The sequence below is a fragment of the Ictidomys tridecemlineatus genome, chromosome 8, assembly GCF_052094955.1.
Source record: "Ictidomys tridecemlineatus isolate mIctTri1 chromosome 8, mIctTri1.hap1, whole genome shotgun sequence".
NCBI lineage: Eukaryota > Metazoa > Chordata > Mammalia > Rodentia > Sciuridae > Ictidomys > Ictidomys tridecemlineatus.
In genome coordinates, this window is record NC_135484.1 from 50856164 (window position 1) to 50881469 (window position 25306).

General features: G+C 32.3%; 1 protein-coding gene across 6 annotated transcripts in view; it reads left to right on the top strand.

The window, feature by feature from the left end:
- The window catches only part of Rev3l (REV3 like, DNA directed polymerase zeta catalytic subunit), a 167395-nt gene that overhangs the window by 108282 nt on the left and 33807 nt on the right, over nucleotides 1–25306 (top strand). For all 6 annotated transcript variants that reach the window (XR_013424964.1, XR_013424965.1, XM_078019448.1 and 3 more), the window contains 6 exons: nucleotides 3650–3765; nucleotides 6666–6784; nucleotides 10515–10633; nucleotides 21318–21459; nucleotides 22892–23136; nucleotides 24105–24213. Coding sequence is in view for 4 of the 6 variants with exons in the window: in XM_078019448.1 (XP_077875574.1) it covers nucleotides 3650–3765; nucleotides 6666–6784; nucleotides 10515–10633; nucleotides 21318–21459; nucleotides 22892–23136; nucleotides 24105–24213 (850 nt within the window). In the remaining 2 variants the exon portion in view is untranslated. The remainder of the gene's footprint in view (nucleotides 1–3649; nucleotides 3766–6665; nucleotides 6785–10514; nucleotides 10634–21317; nucleotides 21460–22891; nucleotides 23137–24104; nucleotides 24214–25306) is intronic.

The window sequence follows — 25306 nt, forward strand, 5'->3', positions numbered from 1 at the left end:
TACTTTATTAATAATTTTATATTTTCCCTTGTGCCCCTAACTTAGACTTATAAACTATGATTCCTCTCTTTTTCCTGCATCCATGTGTACATTGCATTCTACCTCTTTAATCTCAGAATTCTTTTTCAGGTTTATTTCCCCTCCTACCCATTATCTCTACCCTAGTTAGACCACGCTGATCTCATCTGTACAGATGTTAGTGAGTTGTTTAAAATATTAACTGTGAAGTAGCTTTCTCTACTTAAAGAAATAAAAACATTTCCTATTTCTGCTGCTTCAATGTTCTCCACAGTTTTTATTATCATTATTATTATTTACTTCTAATCCCATCTACCCAATCTTTTTCTTTTTGTGACTTAGAAACCTGATAGAGTGAATGAAACTCAGTAGAAATTAAAGAACAAATCAATATGACTTTGTTATTGTCACCAAATATTTTCACAAAAGAAAATTTTGGTTTTTGGCCTTTAAACTTGATATAGATGTTTTCTCAGCTTTTCAAGTCTATTAAGACTATGTTTATATATGAATACAGTACCAGTGAAATTCCACATCATGTACCACCATGAGAATGGGAAATCCTAATTAGAATAAATTATAGGACTATGATTTAATGTATAAATAATATGCCAAAATACCCTCTACTATCATGTATATCTAAAAAGAACAATTAAAAAAAAAAGACTAATGAGACTCCAGGTCAAAATATATGTAGTATAACTGAAAAAAAAATATTGGAACAACTGTCATATTATTCTAAGGGAACAAAATCTGTGAAATAAATCTATTAAGAGACGCATAGGAGCCAGCCATGGTGGCACGTGCCTATAATCCCCAATGGCTCAGGAGGCTGAGGCAGGAGGATCAGGAGTTCAAAGCCAGCCTCAGCAAAAACAAGGCACTTGGCAACTCAGTAAGACTCTAACTCTAAATAAAATACAAAATAAGGCTGGGGATGTGGCTCAGTGGTCAAGTGACTCATTCCCCTCACACACACCCCCAAAAAAAGAGAGCTAAAAAAGCATAGGGTCTCTTTTTTGTTTTGGTTTTCAGTAGTCATTTCTGAGTAGTAGTAGTTTATAAAAATAGACAACTTTTTAATTGAAATCTTTCAAAACATTATCAAAAACTAAGTATTTATGCCACAGCAGAATAAATAGCTGTTAGAAATAATAATTCTCGAAATAACAAGATGTTTCATGAATTGAGAAGTTTAAATGAATTAGAATAAGGGCTTACAATTCTCTGGCATCTTCTTTATGTTCCAACAATGCTTAGAAACATATGTGATGAGAACTCCAGGAATCTTCCAGTTTCTTTAGATCAGAGTCAACCATGGCTACATTGTAATGCTTATTCTGATTCTCAGTACTTCAGAAGCCATTAACAATAGGGTTTTTGGTATGTGTGTAAGAGTCCTTTAAATCTTCTATGACTCATGATCCTCAGAGCTAGTTTCTCAAAGTTAGCCATTAAAAAGCTTTACAAGGGGTTGCACTGTACTAAATGTAGTACATCTTTTATTACCCTAAGAAAAGATTTTTAGTGGACAAGATGATAAAGTCAGTTTCAACACAGATATGGTAAAAGTGGAGTATTATGTTGGAAGACTGAGCAGGAAGGGTGTTGGGATACTTCTCTTTTCTTGAGTACTCTGGGATCTTTCCAGGTTCCCTTTTCTGGATATTTATTTCATGGCGCTTATTGTCTTGCTGTTTCTTGCTTCTCCATGATCATACCACAATCTTGTTCTTTGTTCCAGAAATACCACTCATGTGATACTCTATAAGAGGACATTTTATATAGGTTGATGAACTATTTTGACTGTTTTATTACATTAATAATTGTTTATTAAATTAAGCCGTTTTTTGAGAAATTTCCACCATATTTATATAGAGGAAAACACATGCATAATATGTACATTATCTTTTTCTCCTAACAGCATTGGGGGCTACTCTGCAAATCTGTGATGTAATAATGGATTATGAGCTGATCACTAGATATTAAAATTTATATTATCTAATACACTTTCAAGGGCCTTTAAGGAATAGGAAAAAAAGAAAGGATACTCTTGGAGAAGTTTATACCTAGTTCTTTTGATATCAGACTTAAATACTCCAGAATTAGAAATAGGACATTTTAGTAACATTATAATTTCTATTGACCAATGAAACTAAAGCAATTCAACACTCACTTTTTAAAAAAAAATTTTTTTTTAGTTGTAGATGGACACAATATCTTTGTTTATATATATATGTATATATATATGTATATATATATATTTATATATATATATTTATATATATATTTATTTATATATATATTTTTATTTATTTATTTATTTATTTATTTATTTATTAATGTGGTACTGAGGATCGAACCCAGTGCCTCACACATGCAAGGCAAATGCTCAACCACTGAGCTACATACAACCCTGGCCCTCAACACTCACTTTTTAAAAACATCTATGGAAGTCTGATAAAATATTAGCAAACCAGTTCTAAATATTTGGTGATCTGCTTATGCTCCATTGTTATACCATGAGTAGCTATAGATGGCTAGAGCAATAAATTAGTATGATCTAATATTGTAGACAATGACTGAGACTTAAGGTATTAGATGACATAATTTGAACAGGTCACTCATCCCACAATTCAGAATGACTTTGTGACTAGTGTGAAAATCCCAAATTTTTTGTGTGTGGGAGGGACAGGTACCAGGGATTGAACCTAAGGGCACTTGGCCCATCTAATAGCCCTATTTTGTGTTTTATTTAGAGGCAGGGTCTCACTGAGTCACTTAGCACCTTTGCTTTGAACTTGTGATCCTCCTACATCAGCCTCCTGAGTCGCTGGGATTATAGGCACGCTATACCATGCCAGCTTTAAAATCCTTATTTTCTTTTCTGTAACCAAATATTTTTTCAAAATGATCACAACAAAGACATTCCAAGAGGAGCCACAAAGAGACTCCTGAGTTAGGTGCAGTTTGTTAGTTTAACTTTACCAATGTAGCTGTGTAACCACAATGAACACATTTTTCTAGATTATTATGCCTTCCTTCCCCTTATTAATCTCAGTTAATATTTCAGTGTACCATTAAACAGTCGTCTTCCTCTTAGGACAAACTTGTATTACTTTGGCCTAAATTCATGTGAGAAATAAGTCATTATTAAAATAAAGGAAGATTTTCTTTTCCATTCTCTGCATTAAAACTATTTTAAGAGCAGTATGGATTAGAAGGAAAGAAGGGGCAACAGACAACCTAGAGGATCTTTTTCCAAATACTGTATGAACAAATGCCTTTGCACTTCACCCTCCCCTGCATATATCATATTCTCAGTTGTACCATCACTCCTGTACATCAGTGGTAATGGTCTGCATTCGATCCCAATTTCTATCAGCCTCTTTCCCAAGTCACGTTAAATACTTAGTCCTAGAAAAACTATGCTTATTTTACAAAAGTTAACTTCAGTTCATTTCTTCTTATGTAAAATTTCCATAGGAAACATTCTATCATCCCTTCGCCATCTGCAATACATTATAGAATATAGATTTTTATTTTTTTACCCTCTATCATGAAGAAATGAGTTCTTTTAGTTAAATGTCCAAATGTATGGTCCTTATTTCATTTTCCCTTTCTTCTTTAGGTATGATCCCGATATTCTGCTAGGATATGAGATTCAGATGCATTCCTGGGGCTACCTCTTACAAAGAGCTGCTGCCTTAAGTGTTGACTTATGTCAGATGATCTCTCGAGTACCAGGTATGTAGAGTTGTGAATGTTTTATGGCTTAGCTGTCATAAAGTAGACAAAGACAAGATGTTAAAAAGTACTATTGTTTGTTCTAGCTCAGTTTTTTTTTTTAAGAGAGAGTGAGGAGAGAGAGAGAGAGAGAGAATTTTTAATATTTTATTTCTTAGTTTTCGGCAGACACAACATCTTTGTTTGTATGTGGTGCTGAGGATCGAACCCGGGCCGCACGCATGCCAGACGGGCACGCTACCGCTTGAGCCACCTTCCCAGCCCCCATGTTCTAGCTCAGTTTTTAATACTAATTTTTTTATGTTAAGTTCTAGATACAACTTTATAGAAAAATTTTAAAAATCAAGAAAAATTTTTTAAAATTCTCCAATCTCATAGCTCTATATACTGTTAATGTTATTTGTTGGGATTTTTTTTCTCTTTTCAGTCATTTTTCATATGTAAATATTTTTTTACGTATAACTGGAATCATATCAAAAGTTGCATTTTTATTATGCTTCTTTGATTTATCATTCCTATCATAAGTACTTTCCTGTATTATGAGATAATCTTCTTAAACATGTTGAAGCTGCATAATATTTCTTTGACTTATTTTACTCTTTTACCATATTGTGTTCTACTTGTCTGGTTTATTTTTCTTCATTCGCTTGGTTAAGAAGGGACAAGAAAAGTAAAGATTAATAGTTAACTTATTTATCATTAATTTTCAAGTATCAGGCTAAAAATTGCATGAATTTTGAAAGCTGTTTCCAAAGTTTTGATCTAACTGAAGAGGAGGGGTAATAATATTCGTACCAAATTACTTACAGTTTATAAGTCACTTTTTATATTTTTGGTTTTTTTAACTACAGAATTTTTAATGCATTTATTTTAGGCTCCCACAAGTCTTACTCAAACAAAATAACATATACTTTAGGGGGGCTAAATGACCAAATATAAAATTGATAAAATTAATCAGGAGACCATTTCCCAGAGGATATGACTTCAGTAAAATGTCTTAAATGTTGATAAATTTAAATGAAAAGTTTGAAACTGGAGGATTTACAGTAATTATTTTGAGCTTTCAAAAGCTTAGAATGAAAGGCAGAGATACTTTAAGCTTTTCATTGTGTAAACTTTTTGTAGCTTCTATGTCTTTTGAATTTCAGGAATACATCTGTTTTTTTCAACATCTGTTAGGATAGGAGAAATAACACAAATGTTCAGATGGGCCTTTTAATTAATTAGTTCTAACATGTAAGGCATATAAATTGAATCAGGAGAGTGACTAAAGTAAAGTACTGGACTGGGGATTTTGGTCAGTGTTAGAGTGCTTGCCTAGTTGCCTAGTATGCATGAAGCTCTGGGTTCTATCAAAATACAAATTGTAGAGAATATCTGGAGAAATCTTTGCTAGGCTGATATCTAGCTATATGATGCCAGAAATTACTTACCAATCCATGCCTCACTTCACTTATTTGTAAAATGGAAATAATAGAACTAACAGAATGATTATGAAATACAGCAGTACCTAAGATCAGAGTAAACATTATAAAAGTGGAGCTGGGGTGGTGGCTCAGTGGTAGAGTGCTCGCCTAGCATGCATGAGGCACTGGGTTCGATCCTCGACACCACATAAAAACAAACTAATATATCCACCTAAAAAAAAAAAAAAAAAAAAAACTAAAGATACATAAATAAATAAATATTTTTTTAAAAAAAACTTTATAGAAGTGTTTTTGATAAACGGGGTGGGGGGAAAGGCAACTTTTAAACATTGTCTCTTTAACCTATAAAGGAAGAAATAGAGTTGGGTGGGTGAGTCTACATGGCCTTTGAAGTGAGGTAATCCTGGTTTAGAATACTAGTTCTCTTATTGTATAAGGCCAAATGAAACTTGTCGTATTAAAATAAAAGAAACACTGATAAATTTACAGAATATAATAGACACACAATATATGATAAATAATTTTGTTATTCCATTGCCTTTAATCAACAACATTCCCATATTATATAAGAGAAACATTAATTTCTTTCTAGGTAGAATCATCAACTAAGAAACTGGGCTCAGAACTCTGTTTTCTAGGAGTAACTCTTCATCTCCATATACAGTTGAGAATTTCATGCTGAATATGAACATCATTAATTGATGTCAACAGATTTTCAGAGAATTGTTTCAGTTAAAAACTACCATTTCTTCCAAGAAATGACCAATTTATCAGTGGACCTTTTTTATGCTAAAACCAAATAAATGCAGTAGCATTAGGTATTTATAAAAATAGCAGCAGGAATTACCAAATTTAATGAGGAAAGGGCTTATTATTTAAATATACGGTCATCCCTTGGTATCTATGGTCTGTATCCAGGTGTTCTGCATCCATGGATTCAACCAGCAATAGATCAAAATGTATCTTTTTAAATTCATCTGTAGTGAGCATGTATGAACTGTTTTGGTTGCTATTATCCCCCTAAACAACACAATATACCAACTGTTATTTTATTAAATATTCTAAATAATCTAGAAATGATTTAAAGTATATATATAGGAATAGGTTTATGCAAATACTAAATCATTTTATATAAGGTATTTGAGCTCACAGATTTTAGTATCGCAAAGGATCCTGGAACCAATCCCCCACAGATACGGAGGGACAACACTCTATAGAAAAGAGGAAGGGAAAGTGGTATTTTCCAATATACTTATTGCTCAAAATTCCTTCATAATTTAAGGAAGAAAACTTGTTTTTATTTGTTTTATTTTATTAAAAATAATGATTATTTTTAATCCAATATAATGTAGACTCTGAATTTTATTTCACCCTAATCTTCATCTTTAATTGTTGTCATTCTCATTTACTTTGGCATAATTTGCTTGAAAGTTTGTTTTCTGTGGGTCCTGATAAAGTCCTATATTCATTTAGATGACAAAATGGAGAACAGATTTGCAGCTGAAAGAGATGACTATGGATCAGATACAATGAGTGAGATAAATATTGTTGGCCGAATTACACTGAATCTCTGGAGAATCATGAGAAATGAGGTAAAATGTTTTATATAAAATTTTTGGCATTATCAGATTGTGTCAGTATAGGAATTTAATCATTATAGAGTATTAGTATAGCCTACTATGTAACTTATGCTTTTTGCAAATTATTTTTATTATACTGTGGTAGATTTATAAATAACTACTTTCTAAAATGCAAAACTGAGGTTTTAGACTTTGTTTTTTTAAATTTTAATTTTTCTATTTGTGTCTAAGACAACTAAAAAGTCTATAGCTATAATAAGATATCATGATATGTGTTGAATATTCTATAATTTTATCATTTTTTGCACTTAAAGCCAAGTGAAAATCTAAATCATATGATTTCCTAGATAATGTTTATATCCTTGAAGTTGCCTGGTTTCTTCTATTGAATTGTTATTATTCTCAGAACACAAGAGTTCCTAGTGACTTCAAAATAATTCCTAGTGACATGGCATAAAATGTGGATGATACAGAGGTTGTAATGTATTTGGTATAGATATTCCATTATTTATTTCTAACTTCAGTCTCATATTGCCTGAGATGGACACATAAATATATAAAAACAAGTAAATTACTGAACATTATCTTCTTTAAGTTCAGGGCCTTCTCGTGTCCTCACTGAATATTCAGGGAGAAAGATTTTCTGATAATCTAGGCTGAATATATACATTTCTGATCTTTACTTATAAAATGTGAGGAACACCTGTGAGAAAGTTATGAGTTGGATATTTATCTCCCTGTCTCCCTTCCTTGTTGGGGGAAATTATCTTGTTTAGGTTTTGTTGTTGTTGTTTTTCCTAATCCAGAGTATTCCTGATAACTTGATAATTTTCATAAAATCCTGGGCTATGACTTTGGACAGAAGCTGGCCTTGAGAATTTTTCTTCATAGTAGAGGCTGTCAAACTATGTTTTCTACATTTGGATAGTTCCAGGGGTTCCTTTTTATTTATATCTTTTATCCATATCTTCCTCATGATACTTAGGAGTTTCTAACTTCTTTTATTATTTCTTCATGATTTTCTTTTTATAAACTACTCTTTATTCTTTATTAAAAAATCATATAGGGGCGGGGGATGTAGCTTAGTAGTAGAGCACTTACCTAGCATGTACAAGTCCCTAAATTCAATCCCTAGCACCAAAAAAAAATAAATAGTAAAATATTGTCATCATATAAAATAATTTAAATGCAGAAAAGTATATTAAATGAAAGAAAAGCTCTTTTGTTTTCTCTAAGACATCTACTCAACAATTGTCCTGCCAAATACAGTTTACAGTTAAAAGGAAAATATTTTCCTGTGTCTAGTTTGAATTTTTAAATTCTGGGGTTTTGTTTTGTTTTTTATTGGTGCTTATAATTATACATAGTAGTGGGATTCATTGTTACATGTTTGTATATGCACACACACAACAGAACAATAGAATTTGGTTAGTTTTACCCCATACCTTCCTTTTCCCTCCCTGCCTCCCTTCCTCTGGTCTCCTTTCTCTACTCTTCAGATCTAACCAACTTCCTTTTCTGTCTCTCCTCTCTCCCCTCTCCCCTCTCCCCTCTCCCCTCTCCCCTCTCCCCTCCTCTCCTCTCCTCTCCTCTCCTCTCCTCTTCTCTTCTCTCTCTCTCTCTCTCTCTCTCTCTCTCTCTCTCTCTCTCTCTCTCTCTCATTTTTTTCTATGCTCCCCTCTCTCTGTCATTCTCTATGAGAGAGAACATATGACGCTTGAGTTTCTGAGTTTGGCTCCTTTCAATTAACATAATGCTTTCAAATTTCATCCATTTTCCTGCACATGACATAATTTCATTCTTTAGGACTGAAAAAAAATTAATATACCAGTTTTCACTTGTCCTGAAACTTTAAACATAGAATTTCTGCTGTTCCTGAGTGACAAACACACTGCCTCTTAAAGAACTACTTAGCTACTTCATTAAAAGAATAAATGACTCTTGCCCAGAAGATTATACTTAAAGGCCTTCTGGCTTATCTACTTAATCTTGGCCTTTCAAGAATTTGCCAAGTGGGTTGGAAACAAACTGATTCTATTAAATAAATATGGAGTGCCATATTAAATCCAAGATGGATACCTGGTTGTAGGAAATGTAGCATAGCTGGTTTTCTGCCATAAAAGGGAGAAAGGCAGAACATATGAGTGTAGATGCTGATAGAAAACAGATGTGATAATGAGAATCTGTGGACATTCTCTTATGATTGCTTCAATTTTCACAGTAAATTAGGGATCACTTCTGTGGTAAAGATGAGGATTGTGGAGAATTTTTTTAATTTATTTTTTTGGTGATACTGTGGATTAAACCTAGGGACTCTCTACCACTGAGCTGCACCCCCAGCTCTTTTTATTATTTATTTTGAAACAGGGTCTCACTAAGTTGCTGAGGCTGGCCTTGCTCGCAGTCCTCCTGCCTCAACCTCCCTAGTTGCTGGGATTACAGGTGTGTACCACTATGCCCAGCTTGAAGAAACTTTTTGAAGAGTGTAAAATAGCTATCTAGGAGAATTCAACAGAGAATAATTAAGAAAATATAAATTTGAGATTTGCATCAGAGAATTAAAGTGATACCTACCAGCTATGTCCAGATTTAAAGACAGAAATGCAAAATAAAATAGATTTGACCATTTAGATTTTTCCATTTCCTTCAAGAACTGAATTGTCTATAAATGTTAACTCTTCATTCTCTGTATATTTTTCCCTGTATACTGTTTTCTCTTTGTATCTTCCCCATATATTTTCTTTCATCATTTTCCTCTCTTTGTCCTCTTTATCTGCGTTCTGAGAAAGCTATTTGGGTTTGCGCTCCACATCACTGACTTAATTTATAGTAGAATCTGTTCTGCCATTTACTGCTTTTAATGTGTGTTTTCATTCTGCTGCTATTAGCAATTTTACAATCTTCATTTAATCTTGTATTTTTTACTTTGTCCTGTTGCCTTTTTCTTCCTTTTTGCAGCCTTTCAAGGTGTGTGTGTGTGTGTGTGTGTGTGTGTGTGTGTGTGTGTGTGTGTGTTATGAAGTATACTGCATTACAATACTTTTTATTTTGGAGTTTTGCAGAAGTCATAGATAAAGTAAGACAGTTTGGGTCACTGCACTGGGATAAGATTAACATTTAATCTCATTTTGTAACTCATGGGATATAAAAGTAGAAAGTAAAATTTTAAAGTTATAATGTAAAAATGTGACGTAATGTTTGAATTATTCCTCTGAATCTCAGGCTGACCTAATTATGGTGACTACTGATTCTTTAATTTCAATTTTGCATTAAAATTCTTGCCATTGTCTAGATTGCTTTTGTCTTGTAGGTATTTCTGAGAGATGACCTAGTCAAGAGGCACATTTTATTAATTTGGGCCCTTTTTCAGTATTTTCTCATTAATACAGCTTTTACCTATACATTTTGAAGATGGTAAATACGTCTGACGTTTTTTTTTTTTTTTCATCTTTTGCTTTTGGAATGAAATTAAGTAGCTATGGAATGCCTGTCCATAGGGTACTAGTACTGATGTACTACTTGGGAGGATGATGAATGCCTACCTTTAATTTATTAGTGAACATTTTTGTCTAGTAAGCTGTATATAGTTTTGAACTAATTATAGTTCAGTTATAACAAATTTTTACAAATAGCTTTCATATCTACTATGAAAAGTTCAAAGTGATGTTAGAATCTTTTAGAACAAAATTTGCTACATTAAATATAAGCATTACTATCATGGTGTTTTATTCTCTTCTTTTAGGTGGCTCTAACTAATTACACATTTGAAAATGTGAGCTTTCATGTTCTTCATCAGCGATTTCCCCTCTTTACCTTTCGGGTCTTGTCAGATTGGTTTGATAACAAGACAGATCTATACAGGTAATATTTTACAACTCTGAAGAGGATAGTAACTTTCTTAAAATCAGCCTTATTGAGATATATGTTATATACAATAAAATGCACATATTTAAAGTGTATTGTTCAGTGACTTTGAAAAATATGTTCCCTATATAACCACATCCCAGTCATATAAAGGAACATAATAGCCACAGAATTCTTTTGAACAAATTTGCAGTCAGCCTACCCAAAACCTAACCATCCAGGTAAGTACTAAATGGGTTTCTATTACTTGATTACTTTTGCCTGTTCCAGTACTTCATATAAATTGAAATAATAATCTACCTTTGCCACGTGCAGTGCCACATACCTGTAATTCCAGCAAATCGGGGCTTAGGCAAGAGGCACAAGTTCAAGGCTATGCTTAGCAACTTAGCAAGACCCTCAGCAACTTAAAGATATCTTGTCACAAAAATTAAAAAAAAAAAAAAAAAGGACTGGGGATATAGCTCAGGTTGTAAAGAGCCTCTGAGTTCAATCCCCAGTCTTTTTTTTTTTCTTTTTCTTTTTAAAGCTTTTTTTTTAAATCATTTATCCTTTGTGTCTGACTTCTTTAAAGAAACTCAGCAAAATGCTTTTTTGAGATTCAACCATGTTGTGTAAACCATGTTGAGATTCAACATGTTTCATGTTACTTATTTTTATTATTGAACAGTGTTTAGTTATAATAATATGCCACAATTTATCCTCTCACCTATTAATGGACATTTGTGTGGTTTCTTGTTTAAGGCTGTAGTGAATAAAGTTAGAATAAATATTTGTATGCAAGTCTTTGTATGACATGCATTCATTTCTCAAGGGGTAGAATTGCTTACATACGCTGAGTCATATGGTTAGTATATGTTAATATTTTAAGAAACTGCCAAACTCTTTCCTTTGGCATTTTATCTATTACAGATCTGCTGGAAACAAATTTTCTCAGGCCTTATTTACCTAAAAATGTCTTTATTTCACCCTTATTTCTGAAAGATTTTTACTGTGTCTCATTCAACAGTTGAATTTTAGTTTTGTTTTTCTTATATCACTCTATAAAGATTGCATTCCCTTTTCTTCTGGCCTCCATTGTTTTTGATGAGAGATCAAAATCATTCTCACCTTTCTAGTGTATGTAATTTGTTTTATTTTCAAAATCAGACTTAACTGTTTTTAACTGCTGTTATTTTTACTCTCTATAAGACTCTAGTGGAAGCAGAGGGAGTGTCTCAATTTTCCTGATCCACCTTAGTCTTTGGAAGTTCCTGTTCTAGAACTCAAGGATGGAGCTTTCTCAGCATTCCTGTTCTTCCCACAGTGTCATTTGACCTCTGCTCTGTACCACTGCCAGGTCTTGGGCCCAAGCAGTTTTCCTGACCCTTCTCCAGAGACAGCCTCTGCTCCTTCCTCAGTAGCAGTGTCCCTTTACATGAGGTCTAGAATGCCCTTTCTTAGTGATAGTTGTTTATTGCTCAGAGCCAGCCCGTGATTGGAATAGGGGAACATATCAGACCCCAGTGTTTCCTAAGCACCTCAAAGCTTGACAGGACTCAGTTTCCAAACTGTCCCCTGTGTATATTGTCAGGGCTTGGTTTTAAATTTCATCTAGAGAAGTTGGATTGGTCAGTTTTTAATTGCTGTGACCAAATTGCCTAACAAGAAACAACTTAAAGGAGGAAAAGTTTATTTTGGCTCACAGTTTTAGAAGTTTCAGTCCATGGTTGATCTACTCCATTGCTTTGGACCTGGGGTGATGCAGAACATCCTGTCAGAGGGCATGGCAGAGGAACACTTCTCAGTTTATGCCAGCCAAGAAGCAGAAGGAAAAGGAGGAAGAGAGTAAGGACAAGATATAGATATAATCTCCAGGTCGTATCCCCATTGACCTACTTCTATTATCCAATCACGCCCACCTGCCCATAGGTTCCGCCTGCTCCTAGTAGTCCTTTTAGATTATTAACCCATCAAATGGATTGACCCTCTGATGAGGTTAGAGCTCTTATAATGCAATCTTTTCCAAAAATCTTCCCTCTGGACATCGGGGGCCTAGTCTTTAACACACAAGCTTTTGGGGGATATTCCAGATCCAAACCACAACAATAGTAGACTTTGTTCTAGAGCAAAACCTTCCTAATGCATGGATTTTGTGGACTCTCAACTGGATGCCAAGGTTGTTAACAAGTGGGTAATGATTTTTCTTCTCATTACTAAGCCTTCAATCCCAGCATTATCAGATCTCTTCTGCCTAAATTCAGCACCTAAGCAATTACTCTCTAATAAGCCTTATAGTCCAAGGCTGAACTGCTATTTTCAGTTCAGCCTCGGACAGTCATGAGGAACTTCGCCTGTGTTTCTGAACCCCAATTCCTGCCCTTTACACAGGTTCCCTATATCTGGTGCCTCATTCCACAGATCCCAGCTGTGAGTTGCCTGAACTCTAAGCTCTGCCTCTTTGGCTTAAACTCTAATAACTGCGCTGCATTTAGAAATTATCTTCATGCTGAACTGAAATTCATCTCATGAGTTCTCCTCTTCTAAAAAAGCAGTTTTATATTTCTTATTGTTCATTGCCCAAAAATAATTAACTTGACTCTTACCCAGGCAGGAGAATTAGTCCAGGATCAGTTACTACATTGTAGTGAAAAATGAACATTTCCACCTCTACTTTCTATAAGTTAAAAGTAAAAATGATAGTAATAAGCTGAAAAAAAATAGTAGTATAAAGAACAAAATCCAGAAATTAATGTGTGTGATAATTAAAATGAGTGAGTCTTGGTTTATTGAATTATAAGGCTACGTGGTGTTGAGGACAGAAAAGCTAAAGCCTTAAAAACAATTTGATATATACGTCGGGGAACTATTTTCTGAGCATTTCATCTCATCTTCCAATCCCTTTTTAAAAGGGAATCTCGTGGAAGTGAGCTGAAATTACCATCAAAACATAATAGAAGCTGATGGCGCACACCTATAATCCCAGCGGCTTGGGATGCTGAGGTAAGAGGATCATAAGTTCAAAGCCAGCTTAGCAAAAGCAAGGCGCTAAGCAACTCAGTGAGACCCTGTCTCTAAAAATTCAAAAATAGGGCTGGGTATGTGATTCAGTGGTCAAGCGCCCCTGGGTACACTCCTTGGTACCCTCCTCAGAAAAAATAAATAAATAATAATAATAATAAAAGAAAAAGAAGCTTAGGAAAGTTATATTCTAATAAATAAAATAAACACATATTAATCTTAACATTAAAAACTACATTCAGTTGTTTATAAGTCCTAGAATGTTCTGAATGTATGTTCTACTACTTCTAATTAGTTATTATGTAGGATGTGTAATTCTGTTATTGCCAAGGGGAATAAAAAACTGGACCTAATATTCTATATAAGATAATTGGATTAAATATTGGACCATTTATGTTAAATGGATTATGTTATATGGAAAGACCATACATTCATTTTTTGGAGACTCTCAAGGCTATCAGAATTTTATTTCTAAATTTAAGTATTTTTTGGAGGGATACTGGGGATTGAACCCAGGGGTGCTTAACCACTGAGCTGCTTCCCCAGTTCTTTTTATTTTGTATTTAAAGGCAGGGTCTCACAAAGTAGCTGAGGCTAGCATTGAACTTAGAATCCTCCTGCCTCGGCCTCCCAAGCCACTCAGATTACAGGAGTGTGCCACAAGTCCCCGCTAAATTTAAGTAAATTCTTACCAATAATCTTGAAGTCTTTTTTTTTCCTAACCTTTATTTTATTTTATTATTATTTTTTTTTATGTGGTGCTGAGGATCAAACCCAGTGCCTCAAACGTGCTAGTGCTGTGGCTCTACCACTGAGCCATAGCCACAGCCCCTCAAGCACTTTTTCATTTGATGTTTTCTACAATGTTTTAAGGAAATGTGATTTATTTTTTATAAATTGATTCAGAATGAGAGGAACTTGCTAGTCAGTGATTGCTTATATTAAACAGTTTGTAAAACATTATGATGTTCTAATTATTGTAATATTTTATTTTTTAAATCCAGATTTGGTCATCTTGAAGCTCCTTATGTATATGAATGAGTTATATTTCCAAAGTATTATTATTAGGGTGTTAGAACACATTTTCCATAAAATAATGTTATATTTCATGATGAAATTCCTAAAGCAGCCTATAAAACCTCTTCAAATGTTATAGATCTGGAGAACTCATAATACCACCTTGGATTGATTTCATCTGCCAATCCAAGGCATAGTTATTAAATAGTATTTCACTTTCTAAGCTAGAGCTATGATCTGGGAACAGAAGGTGATACAGCTCAAGAAGGTAATCTAATAAATTTTCTCCTCCAATTCATGATTGTAGAACCAATTCTTAGAAGTTCAGAATAAGTGTGTTTTTATTTGGAATTATCCTATCTTCTTTTTTTACCTTCTCCCAAATGTCTAATCAAAAAATACCCTGAGGCTGGGGCTGTAGCTCAGTGACAGAATGCTTGCCTAGCATGCTTGAGGCACTGGGTTTGATCCTCAGCACCACATAAAAATAAGCAAATAAAATAAAGGCATTCTATCCATCCACAACTAAAAAAATTTTTTTAAAAATACCCTATACCTTTAGAAAGCACTAAGAACCCCCATTTCATTAGTACCCAGGCCTACCTAACTCATGCTTTATAGTTATATTTCCCGTCATCTTTCCCACATGAAAACTTGTATGGCTTCCAGTAGATGAATAGATAACGAAAATGTGGTATATAGGTACAATGGAATACTATTCATCATTAAAAGAGAATAAAATCATGGCATTTGCAGGTAAATGGATGAGTTTGGAAAATATAATGCTAAATGAAGTTAACCAATCCCAGAAAACAAAATGCTGAATGTTTTCTCTGATATAAATATGCTGATTCATAGTGGGGTTGCAAGGGGCGGAGGGGATAGATATATAGATAGATAGATAGAGCAAAAGGGAGAGGAGAAGGAAGGGGGGCATGGGGGTAGGGAAGACAGTGGAATGAGATGGACATCATTACCCTATACATTTATGAAGACAGGAATGGTATGACTCTATTGTGTACAACCAGAGATATGAAAAATTGTGCTTTATATGTATAATATGAATTGTAATGCATTCTGCTGTTATAAATAACAAATTAGAATTTTAAAATTTTTTTTAAAAAAAACTTGTGCAGCTGAAGATATAGTTCGGTTGTTGGAGTGCTTGCCTTGCATACACAAGACCCTGGGTTCAATCTCCAGCACCAAAAAAATTTGTATTTGCTCATTAAAATTGACTCAGACAAAATGTTAAGAGGATGGCATAATTATTTAATAATAATGAAAAAACTAACAAAGTTTAGCTGTATTGTAATTTTTTTGTTGTTGTTGGTACCAGGGATTGAACTTAGGGGCACTCCACCACTGAACCACATCCCCAGCACTATTTTGTATTTTATTTAGAGACAGGATCTCACTGAGTTGCTTAGCACCTCACCATTGCTAAGGCTGGCTTTAAATTCGATCCTCCTGTCAGCCTCCAGAGCCCCTGAGATTACAGGCATGTGCCCAGCTGTGTTGTAATTTTTTTAAGGGCCGCAATAATCCATTCTTGTGTGTGTGTGTGTGTGTGTGTGTGTGTGTGTGTGTGTGTGTGTCCCATGTGACTAGTAGATAGATCTAGAAAGTAGGAATGAAATTTATACAAAATTTTTAATTTAAAAAGTTTAAATACTTCATAAAATATTTGTCAAAGTATTTTTATATTCATACCTATGAGAATAAATATACATTAAAATTGACAGTTGTTTGATATATTGTACAAGCTAAATTGTCCCTTGTTAAAATAGCTTTTACTTGTGTAAGATAAAATATGTTTGTTACCGTTTTATCTGGTTACCAGTCAGTGGAAAGGAATACATTAATAAAGGGCAAAATTAATAAAGGTCTACTTTTAGCTTAGTGAAGAAATAATTAATTTGCTATGATACTAGAAATTCATTAGGGCAATTATTCATAATCTGTCATCTTGCTTTCTTTGTATCACGTTGTCTCACCTTAATCTCAGTCATAATTTGACTGATAGCTCAGGTTCTGGTATAATAGGTTCATAATGTTGGTTTAGTAGGTTTGTAACAATAAACCTCACAGTAATCCTCCATTTCTTAATCTGTAATGCAAAGATGTTAAAATGTTCTACCTCATAAAGTGAATGAGAAATGTGATAGTGCATATAAAACCTTTAGCACACAAAAGTTTCCCACTAAACATTAATTCATTGGTATAACTTTCTTTTCAGGATAGAAAGTTAAATTACAAATGAATGGGGAAATAGTAATTACTATAATTATGATAATAGCAGCTATAAGTATTACATTCTCTTTTTTTCTAACACTTCAGATTCAGAACAGTCTTATTACCCATTTTACACATTAAAACTGGGAGCTAAGGGGTTAAATGATTTGCTTGTAGTCACCTAGTGACTTCTAATGGAGCCATAGTTAGAGTCTAGGACTAACTCCAAAATCTATGTTCTTCAGCCAAAATGAAAAAAAAACCTATTAGGATGAGTGTATGTTTGTTTATACATCATTATTATATATAGTATAGTAAAAATATTTTTTAAATATAAAATATTAAGTTTATTTATTTAAGCTCTAATAATAGACCATTCTTATGTTTAATTTTGAGACAGGGTCTCACTAAGTTGCATAGGGCCTCACTAAATTGCTGAGGCTGGCTTTGAACTCATGATCCTCCTGCCTCAACTTCCTGAGCTGATGGAGTTACAGGCGTGTGCCACCATGCCCAGCTAATCAGTTTTATATACATAGTATTTACTGTGTGCATAAGCTAACTTTTAACCATTTCCCTCCAGAAACAAACTTTTGTACCTCAGTAAACAAACATTAACAAATTTAAAGGGCTAACAATCTGGGAAAATGAGTTACAACATAATGATTATATATTAACTATATTGCACACTTTTAAATGAATAGAAAAAATATGGGTAAAAGACCTGAACATTAAATCTCAAGGGAAAAAATCCAAATGGCTGAAGTATTCAAGTGTCTATCTTATTTGGCATACAAATGGCTAGCCTTAATAAGTAAGTACACAATCATTTACCTTATTAAAATAATTTATGTCTAATATGCTGATTGTTTCTTAATTTTATTATGAATTACAGAAACAATGGCAATACTAATGTCTTATAAAAATGAATTAGGATTTTAGGAGATGGGAAACAATGTGGATAGAATTAAATAAATTTATTTACCAACTTATTTACCAACATATTCCAATTTTTATCAATGTAATCTAATAGGTAATTCTCTTGAATCACTATCTTGGTTTCAAAGAACATTCATGACAGGTTCTTACATGTTTTGTTTTATGCTTATAATTCTTAAATTTTCTAATAAGCCCTGCTAGTTTTGATTTATACTTAAATCTCAGCAAAATGCTTGTGTGCTACCTGACCTTTTCACAAATAATATTAGTGTCTCATTATTTTGGTGTCTCATTTGACATTTTTCTCTTGGTCTACTTTCTGTCCAGAGAGAGGGCAAAGTGTAAATGTATCTGCTTCTCTGAATTATACCATAGTTCCACTAATTCCTTTTATAGAAGAGATGAGCCATTAAATTCATTTAATTTTAAAGGAATGCAACCAATCTATACATAATGCATTAGACCATATTTACAAATCTGTTTTGTTGAGGAGTAACATCAATCTAAAACAAAAAATGCAAATTAATATGTGATACCATTTTTTTGCCTGCAAACTAGTAATAACCCTCAGTGTTGACAGAGATGCAAGGAAACAAGCACTTTATTATTACTAGTAGGAATCTAAAATATTAAAGCCTTTCTGGAAAGCTTTGTGTTCTTATATATTGAAAACATTGACCAAATTTAGGAATTTTAAGAAAACAAGCATTTGTACAAAAATTTATCTGTAAAAATATTCCTCACAGCATCTCTTATGGTAATAAAAGGTATTCAGTAACAAGGATTCAGCAATAAATTGTTATAATTAAACACTAGTATATTCTGTAGCTACAAAAATAAATAAATATGAGGAAATAATCATCATATATTAGGTTAAAATACAAGTTATAAAACAGTGTTTCTATTTATCTAATTTGTTAAAGAATTGAAGATTCAAGGAGTTTAGGAGTTTTTAAATGTTTGCTTAATTCTCTTTAACAGTTTTATTTAAATATAATTTGTATATTTTATAATTCACCCCCATAAAAAGCATACAATTCAGTGGCTTTTAGTATATTCAAAGTTGTGCAGTCATCACGATTAATTTTAGAATATTTTTATTGCCCCTCAAAATAACCCTGCATCATTGAGCCATTATCCTATAATTTTTTAGATACTACCTGGCACTACCCTTCCCAGAAAAACCTCTCACCCTCCTGTCCCATCCCCTTAGGCAACTACTGATCTACTTTCTGTCCCCACAGAATTGTATATTCTAAACATTTCAATACAAAATCATACAATATTTGATTTTGTAACATGTTTCCTTTAACATAATGTTCAGATTTATCTGTTATATAACAGCATCTATCAGTACCAATTTTTTATTGCCAAATATTATTCTATTATATGGTTTTACAGTACATTAATATATTCATTCATCAACTAATAGACATTTGAGTCTCCACTGAAAATTTTTATTGTTCAATTTTTTTAATGTAAAAGTTTTCTTGGATATATATATTCAAGAGTAGAATTGGTGGAGTATATGGTAGCTGTATGTTTAGCAATTTGAGAAACCTGCCAGAGTGATTTTCAAAGCAACTATACTATTTTACATTCCCACCAGCAGTGTTAACTAGGGTCCCAGTTTTTCCACATCCTTGCTAATACTTGTAATTATCTATCATTTTGATAATTGGTTCGTTTCTTTTCTTCTTTCACATTCATTTTCTAATTGTTGATGTATCAAAGAAAGGTTTTTTTTAACTTTTAAAATTATGTGACTATATTGTCCTAAAAGCCATACAAAGATAGTAATATATTTTAATGTTAAATCTATAAATGAATAAATTTTACCCTTTATAATATACCCTTGAATCATTTTTTATATTTTAATAATATAGTATTAAATTAAAACTTCCTTGTATTTATTAACAAGGGCCTTTTATTATTGTTATTGCTTGCTTGTCTGTATTTGTACCAGAAGACATGGGCAACCGTATCAACCAGCTATCCCACTCTTTGGTACTTATCCAAAAGCACTAAAATCATCATACTATAGTGATATATATAATATATACACACCAGCATTTATAGCAGCGGCGCAATTAATGATAACCAGGTTATGGAACCAGCATTCGGTGCCCATCAGCAGACAAATGGATAAAGAAAATGTGGTACATATATACAATGGAGTATTACTCTACCATTAAAAAAAAGAATGTTTTTATGCTGTTTGATGGTAAGTGGATAAAACTAGAGAACGTCATGCTAAGTGAAATAAGCCAGACTCAAAAAGTCAAGGGTCAAGTGTTTTCTCTCTTATATGGAAGCCAGAGAGAGAGAGAAAGAAGGAATAAAAAAGATCTCTCAAAAACAAGGGAAACCAATGGAGTGTAGTAAAAAGGTATCAAGAAGGAGTGAGGAAGAGAGAACATGGGCAGATACAGAGGAATGAAGTCTACCAAATTTACCTATACCCATGTGCAAATATACTATAATGAATTCCATAAATATAAAATAATTCAATAAATAAATAATAATAGTAGAAGGGAGATCAGTGTATCTACAAATAGATCATGGAAGAGGGTAGGTACTATGGAATGAGATTGATCAAATTATATTATGTGCATATATAAATGTGGTGTAATGAATCCCACTATTATGTATAATTATAATGCAACAATAAAAATAAAATTTTTAAAAGGTAAGGCAAAGAGTTTAGTATTAAAAACATTTAAGCCAAAGAATAGAACTTTTGTAACTTCACAGAAAATATTGATTTGAAACGTATTTACCCTTTGTATTGTCTCATTAATAATTACTTTTCTGATTTTTCTAAGTTGTCATTTCAATACAAAAATCATACAAAATATGATATTTTGTAACATGCTTCTTTTAACATAATGTTCAGATTTATCTGTTATAGCATCTATCAGTACCAAATACTATTACTATCTGATTTAAATTAGACAGTAGTTTGCTGTTTTAAACTAGTGTTTACACTGAACACAAAACCTATATGTTCTTAAAAACTTATAGATATGATAAATAATTATTGTATAATCATCAGTGATACCTAAGAGGGAATATTAATTTTTATAATAAAAATAAAGCAACATAAGCAAAAATATTAAAATGATTATCCTTGGCAGTACCACCTAAACAAGTACTAGTATAAATTTTATATATTATCACCAATTTTCAAGCTCTTAAAATGCTTGGAATTTTGTTTTGTTTGTTTTGTTTTGTTTTTCAGTGTTGGAGAATGAGTCTAGAGCCTAGTGCAATTAGCTAGGCAAACACTCTACCACTGAACTATAATCCCAGCCTGAAATTCCGAAATTTTATACTTTTTAACATAACATTGCTTAAAAGCTCATATCTTGACCCTCTCTCCCCTGGAGTGACCTCACTTTTAATATGTAGGTTTAGGGTAGAAAATAGTACTAGTTTCAAGTATCCAGCTTTTTCCCTGATGTTCACATCATGAATTCTTTTTTAACAGATGGAAGATGGTTGATCATTATGTTAGCCGTGTTCGTGGAAATCTCCAGATGTTAGAACAGCTGGACCTGATTGGGAAAACCAGTGAAATGGCTAGACTTTTTGGCATTCAGTTTTTACATGTACTGACTCGGGGTTCACAGGTAGGTAACAGTTTTTCTTGTACATGTGAAAGTTCTGTATGAAATGCTCACTTTTGAGGTGTTTGAAGTGATTTCATTTTTTTTAAACTATGTAATACCAACTAATCAATATCTAGATCATCGAATCTTATTTGTATGATTAGAGACGTTCCTTAGAACTGGGGAATCAGCAAAGAAAGTTTACCTCTTATTTTACATTTCTAATGTAGCTTGTTCCAAATCCCAATAGAATTTTTAATGTAAAAATAAAGAATTTGAAAATCAATGTAAATGGTCTATGTAAAGTTTTTTAAAATGTTAAAGAAAAATTATATTAGAAACCATTTAATACTTTTGTAACTAATTTCCCAAGGATATAATGAGATATTTTGTTAAATACTTTACTGAAAATAAGTTCATGTTTTCATTTAACAAATACCTTTTTTACCTGTAGCTTGTTAAATACTTTGCTAAGCATCAGAAATACTACCTTAATCAGTCAGTTTCTTTATCTTATAAAATCCTTAAGTTTAATTATCTTAATTAATTTCGATATTCTCTAATCTACCAAATCAGTAAATACAGCAAAAATAGAGTTTTAACTACTTCAGCATTCTGTTTATTCATTGGTTATAAATTGTTTTATTTATTATTCCCCCACAAGTTTTAGAAACTATATAAGCTGACTTTTAATAAAAGGCAAAGATACCTTAAAACCACATCCGAATATTTCAGTGGACCCATATTGTTTTTTGTGTGTTTTCTTTTTCTGATACCTCAAATTGTACTTTAATAGTGGTTATTACAATCATTAATTGCTTGATTTAGTTATGCTACGGACCAATTCAGAAATCCTTGGATTTTCTTCTTGAAAAACGTATATCTATCTCAAGTCTCCTAACAACTCATTTTCTCTAATTTTTTCAAAGAAACTTATCAGAGATTATTGACCAGTTTTTCTTTTTTAAAGAAGTCAATAATTGTGTTCTTTAAAAAAAAAAAAAACTTTATTTATTTTTATGTGGTGCTGAGGATCAAACCCATTGCTTCACACACGCTAGGCAAGCACTCTACCACAGAGCCACATTCCCAGCATACTGACCAATTTCTTAAATGAAATTGTCAAATTATACAGTTGTCTCTGCATCTGCTTATTTAGGTATAGCTGTATTTTAAAATAAAAAGAAATCTAATTGAATCTGTCTTTCCAAAATGGACTTTTTGTTGTTGTTGTTAATTATTTGCTTATTTTACAGTTTTTGTTGAAGTTATAGGACTAGGAAAACTCCAAGGCACCTGAATGCTGACTAAATAATACTTTATAATTGTAAAGTAACAAAAATAGTCATGCAATCTTATACTGAAGGGCAAAACATCCCCAAATGATGATCATATATTCAAATGACCAATATATTTGTATTTAAACTGAATTCTCACCTCTCCCTGTTTGCAGTACCGTGTGGAATCAATGATGCTGCGTATTGCTAAACCTATGAACTATATTCCTGTGACACCTAGTGTTCAACAAAGATCCCAAATGAGAGCCCCACAGTGTGTTCCCCTAATTATGGAGCCCGAGTCACGCTTCTATAGCAACTCTGTTCTCGTTTTGGATTTCCAGTCACTGTATCCTTCTATTGTGATTGCATACAACTACTGTTTTTCAACCTGCCTTGGCCATGTGGAGAACTTGGGAAAGTAAGGCTTTTTCAGATTTGCAGTTATATTGTTGTGCTTTATACTTCTTAGTAAAATTGCTTTGAGTATCTCCTTGTGCTTCACATTGTCTTATGAGCAAAATGAATGGACTGTAGCACAATGCATCCATTCATTATAGTTGCCTTAATAACTGACATGGATCATGGTATAATTAATTCAGCTTACTGGAAGAATGCATACATGAAGAGGATCATGAATAGATAGATAAGCTTGTATCTTTCTTTTTTTAATATTTATTTTTTAGTTGTAGTTAGACACAATACATTTTTTTTATTTTTATCTATATGAATATCTATGATTTCTGTTAACATGAAAGTTATTTTTAATAGTTGATATAAATCGCTTTTCACTAGAACACTTTGAGGATTATGATTTTATAATTCTAGCTGTCACATCCTCTTTACTTTTCCTAGAAAGAGTCTGATTTTTTAAAAAAGTTAAATTAACTATGTACTTTATTAATTCATATTAATGAAATTTTATGGACTAAATGAAAAGAACATTTTAAATTCTCAAAGGTGTAGATATTCTTGAATTCCAAGAAATATAGTCTTCCTAATGATTTTTGTGTATAGACAAAGTTTGTGAAAATTGTATTGGTAATTCTGTCTTTTCATTAAAGGAATTTGGAGAAGTAATTTTTATAATCTTTTTTTGTTTAAGTTTTTCTTTAAAGGACTTAATATAAGGTGAATAGGCTGAGTTGAAATCTGTTTTTTCAATATAGATTTTTGTGTAGTACCATTTAAGAAATGTCCTTTTAATAAATTATGAATACTTTAAGAACTTCATTTTGTAATGAGGCAGATAAACATATGTTCACTAATTGATATTTAAATAGATGTTTGCAAATGCATTTGTAATGGAATTAGAAAGATTCCTAAAATTGCCTAAAAATTATTCTATTATTTGAGAAAGTATTTGCTTAATATTTTCTTTTTTAACAGGTATGATGAGTTCAAATTTGGCTGTACCTCTCTAAAAGTACCTCCAGATTTACTTTACCAAATTAGGCATGATATCACAGTGTCCCCCAATGGAATAGCGTTTGTCAAGGTAATACTCTTTTTTTAAATGAAAGAAATCAACTGTGGCTTAACTTTTGAAGAGCTAAGTTTTAAATATTGTTGACGCACAATAAAAAACAAACGAATTTTGCTTGAATATTTTATCTCATTAAGTCGAAAGTAAAGGAATCATCTAAGAAACCACTTCAGAAAAAAACATTCATCTTGTTTTACTTGAATTTAGGTTTACAGTCTCTTTAATTGTTAAATTGCATTAACTAAATGCAAGATTGCAAGAAATAAATTTATATACATGCATGGTGTCTGCCCTGTATAAGAATCTAGCAGACTTCAATAGCAATTTGATGATCAAAAGATGATACCCACAAAACTTTAAGTTTCTTTACCATATACACTCTACTAATTGTTTTTCTACATTATTTTAAATCAAATGGAGACCACCTTAGATATAATGACACTCTAATGGTTTTTGTTTACATTCTTAAGAAGATATCCAAACAAATAATAGGGTCCCTTTTTTTGTCCTTTATTTTCCCTCAAAAGAAACTAAGGAACTCCTCCTAAATGAATCATTAAGAACAAATAGGAAAGTTTATATTGCTTCTAATATGCCACTTTATTCATTTCTATTTCCTTTACTGAGTCTGTACTAGAATCATGAAGCAGGGTGACTGATGGTAGAGTGGACCCCACCAACCCTCACATTTATCCTAGTGTACTTATCAAAATTATCATTCTCTGTTAGTTAGAGGTAGTGATAAACTGCAGTTCGTAATTTAGATAAGAGGAAATTTTTTTTTTACCAGAGAAATCATGGTATAATCTGTTAGGGGAAATTTTTTAAGTGTGTATTTCCAGGGTCAAATATAGAAAATGAGATCTAATCAGAGACATGGAAATAGATTTTTTTATTAAATTTCTCCCCATATAGAAATCAATTATCATATCATGCACATTTCTGCTTATTTGGTCCCTGTTCTTTTTATATTACATTTTAGAATATTATGGCTGCTTCAAGACATACACTAAATGAATTAGAGGTTAGAATATGTTCTCATTGTCATATATATATATATATAAAATCTCCCTTTAACAACATTTAAAAAATTTATATCTACATT